This window comes from Panthera onca, chromosome Y, assembly GCF_046562875.1.
Source record: "Panthera onca isolate mPanOnc1 chromosome Y, mPanOnc1 haplotype 2, whole genome shotgun sequence".
Taxonomy (NCBI): Eukaryota; Metazoa; Chordata; class Mammalia; order Carnivora; family Felidae; genus Panthera; species Panthera onca.
The window spans coordinates 3,182,018-3,184,512 of NC_138358.1; the positions used below are offsets into that span (position 1 = coordinate 3,182,018).

The 2,495-nt window shown below is 55.1% G+C and overlaps 1 protein-coding gene across 1 annotated transcript; it reads left to right on the forward strand.

Moving 5' to 3' along the window:
• Positions 1 to 1,360: 1,360 nt before the first annotated feature.
• On the forward strand, positions 1,361 to 2,233 carry LOC145714996 (coiled-coil domain-containing protein 71L-like). Its single transcript, XM_081794586.1, has 2 exons — positions 1,361 to 2,159; positions 2,204 to 2,233. The coding sequence occupies exons 1-2, from the start codon at positions 1,485 to 1,487 to the stop codon at positions 2,231 to 2,233; spliced, it is 705 nt and encodes a 234-aa protein (XP_081650712.1). The 5' UTR covers positions 1,361 to 1,484.
• Positions 2,234 to 2,495: the final 262 nt, after the last annotated feature.

The window sequence follows — 2,495 nt, forward strand, 5'->3', positions numbered from 1 at the left end:
GGCAATGTGGATGGAACTGGGGGGTATTTTGCTACGTGAAATAAAGCAGGAAGAGAAAGACAGATACTATATGTTTTTATCCATGTGTGGATACAGAGAAACTCAGCGGAAGACCATGGGGAAGGTGATGGGGGGAAAAAGTTATAGAGAGGGAGGGAGGCAAACCATAAGAGACTCTTCAATACTGATAACAGACTGAGGGTTGACGTGGGGTTGGGGAGAGGGGAAAGTGGGGGACGGGCATTGAGGAGGGCACCTGTTGGGATGAACACTAAGTGTTGCGTGGAAACCAATTTGAAAATAAATTACATTTAATAAAAAAAAATCCAGGGGTTGCTCTTACTGAATATGAGGATAGCTTTCCATTTTCAGCACTTTATGAGCGTGAGGTAGTAGTAGCTTAAGCTGCGTAGATGAAAGTTTTGTTTGTGTGTTTAAGAAAAGGAGCTGAATAAAGACAGAGGCCTCTCACATGTATCACGTTGACCTTGGCAAGTTTCTCTTCTGATTGTTACCATGACTTATCACTCTTACTGATTCACATAGTTTGGAGTCATCCTTTCATGGGGAAGTGGATTTCAGTTCATCATGGTAGGTGGTCCTTGTAGTATTTTGTGAATGAATTGTGTATGTGGTGATAATGGATGGACTATGCTGGTTGGTTTCAAAAGCACTTACACGGACGGTGTAACACGTTTTCTACCCTTGGAGTCCCATACGGTCTCTTACTACTTTGTGTATGACTTACCTGAAATATCATGAATTGGTAGGTAGTGAATAGGTTTTAGTGGCACTGAATGCCCTACTGGCCACTCACACAGAATTCGTTGACGCTTTGCTCTTAAGCACACAATGACTTGGTCTTCCCTAGGCTGCATGAAATTGAGCATGAATACTAACTAGGCAAACTGTTTGCTGCTGCTGTGAAGAACAGCTTCGTGAACTGTGAGCTGTACCAACACAGGTATGGAACCCTAAGCAAGGCACAGTATATCGGTATTCTTTGAAAGGGTAGAGTAGTTATTTCAATTTGGCTTTCAGTGCGTTGCATGACAAGGCATTTAATTAGCTAAAACCCTCTTAGAGTCATGTTTGATTGCAAGTTGTGTGTACTGTCCACCGCTAAGTGTCATTTCATGTTAGATGGAATTATTGGAGGCTGAAGCACCCGTGCATTCACCTCTAAGACAAACCTCTTGAACTCGTGAAGAATTATGGGCCTTCTCAGGTAAGATTACGTGCAGGTCTTTCTCAAGGGCATAATCTTAAACACAGCCAAACCTAAGGCAGCTGGGCAGCCCACCGTGATAAGATGTGCAGACATTGTGACCTCACAAAGCGCCTGGTCTCCTAGCAACTGCGGTGTAACTCTCACAGCCTGCCGCCTGATTTGGCTTCATGGTAGGAAATTCATCAGGGCCCTGCGGCGGCCGCGAGACCTGGCAAGCGCGGGCGGCCCCTAGCGGCCTCACATCCTGAGCAGCATGAAGAGGAGGCGGCGCTGGCCCAGGGAGGCCCTGGCCCCGGCCGCCGGGGGAGGAGCCTCTAGCGCTGCAGGAGGGGCCGCGCTGGAGGCGCCTGAGGAGAAGGTGGTGTACATGCGGTGGCAACCGTCGCGACTGTCGCTGGCCAGCAGCACCAACGCGCTGATCGACGCTTTCAAGCTATTCCTGCCCCGCAGCACGGAGTTCATGAGCTCAGACGCGGAGCTCTGGAGCTACCTCTGCAGCCTCAAGCACCAGTTCTCCCCCCACATCCTGCGCAGCAAGGACGTCTACGGCTACTCCTCCCTCCTGGCCCTGGTCCCGGACCCCCGGCACCAGCCCCCCGAGGCCCGCCTCCAGACGCGCCGGCCAGCTGCCAGGCGGAGACGCCACGGAGCCCGGACGGTGGCGGTCGGCCAGAGGAAGGTGCCGCCCCCGCCGCCACCGTCCCGCGAAGACAGCAGCCCCCGTAAGCCCGCAGCACCCGGGCCCTGCTCCAGGGGCCGCACCCTGGAGGAGAGTGGGAGGGCGGCCACCCCGACGTTGACCACCTTCCCCACCATTCGCGTAGCGGGCGACGTGTGGGTCGAGAGCAGCCTGGCAGAAGCGCGGCGCCAGGCGCGCCAAGTCCTGGGAGTGAACCTGGCACCCGTGGTGAGACTCCGCCGCTTTCCAGTGCCTGGGCGTGAGATGCGGGCCACAGCCGCGCGACCTCTCAGCCCCGGGACGGGCTGTGCCTGGAGGGATGAACCAGGGACAGCCGGGACCGCGTCCCCTAGTGCACTTTATGGGCGAAGAAGCACCAGACGGTCCAGGCCCGCGCCCCCGGGATGCGGCGCCGTCTTCTTGGACTCCCGGGCAGCAGTGCCCTCTGCTGCCTCCCAGCACCGGGTCTGCGGAGGGAGGAGACCCCTGGACCACAAGGGAGGTCCCCTTTCTTCCTAACCCCAGATTGAGATGTCTCCAGGACTGTAGGGGCAGATCCATGTTCTCTCTTGTTCCCTCGTTGGT

Bases quoted from the DNA above. Each gene is read 5' to 3' on its own strand.
- LOC145714996 (XM_081794586.1), top strand. From the start codon at position 1,485: ATGAAGAGGAGGCGGCGCTGGCCCAGGGAGGCCCTGGCCCCGGCCGCC. The intron at 2,160-2,203 runs GTGCCTGGGCGT...GCGACCTCTCAG, and splicing joins TGAGACTCCGCCGCTTTCCA to CCCCGGGACGGGCTGTGCCT.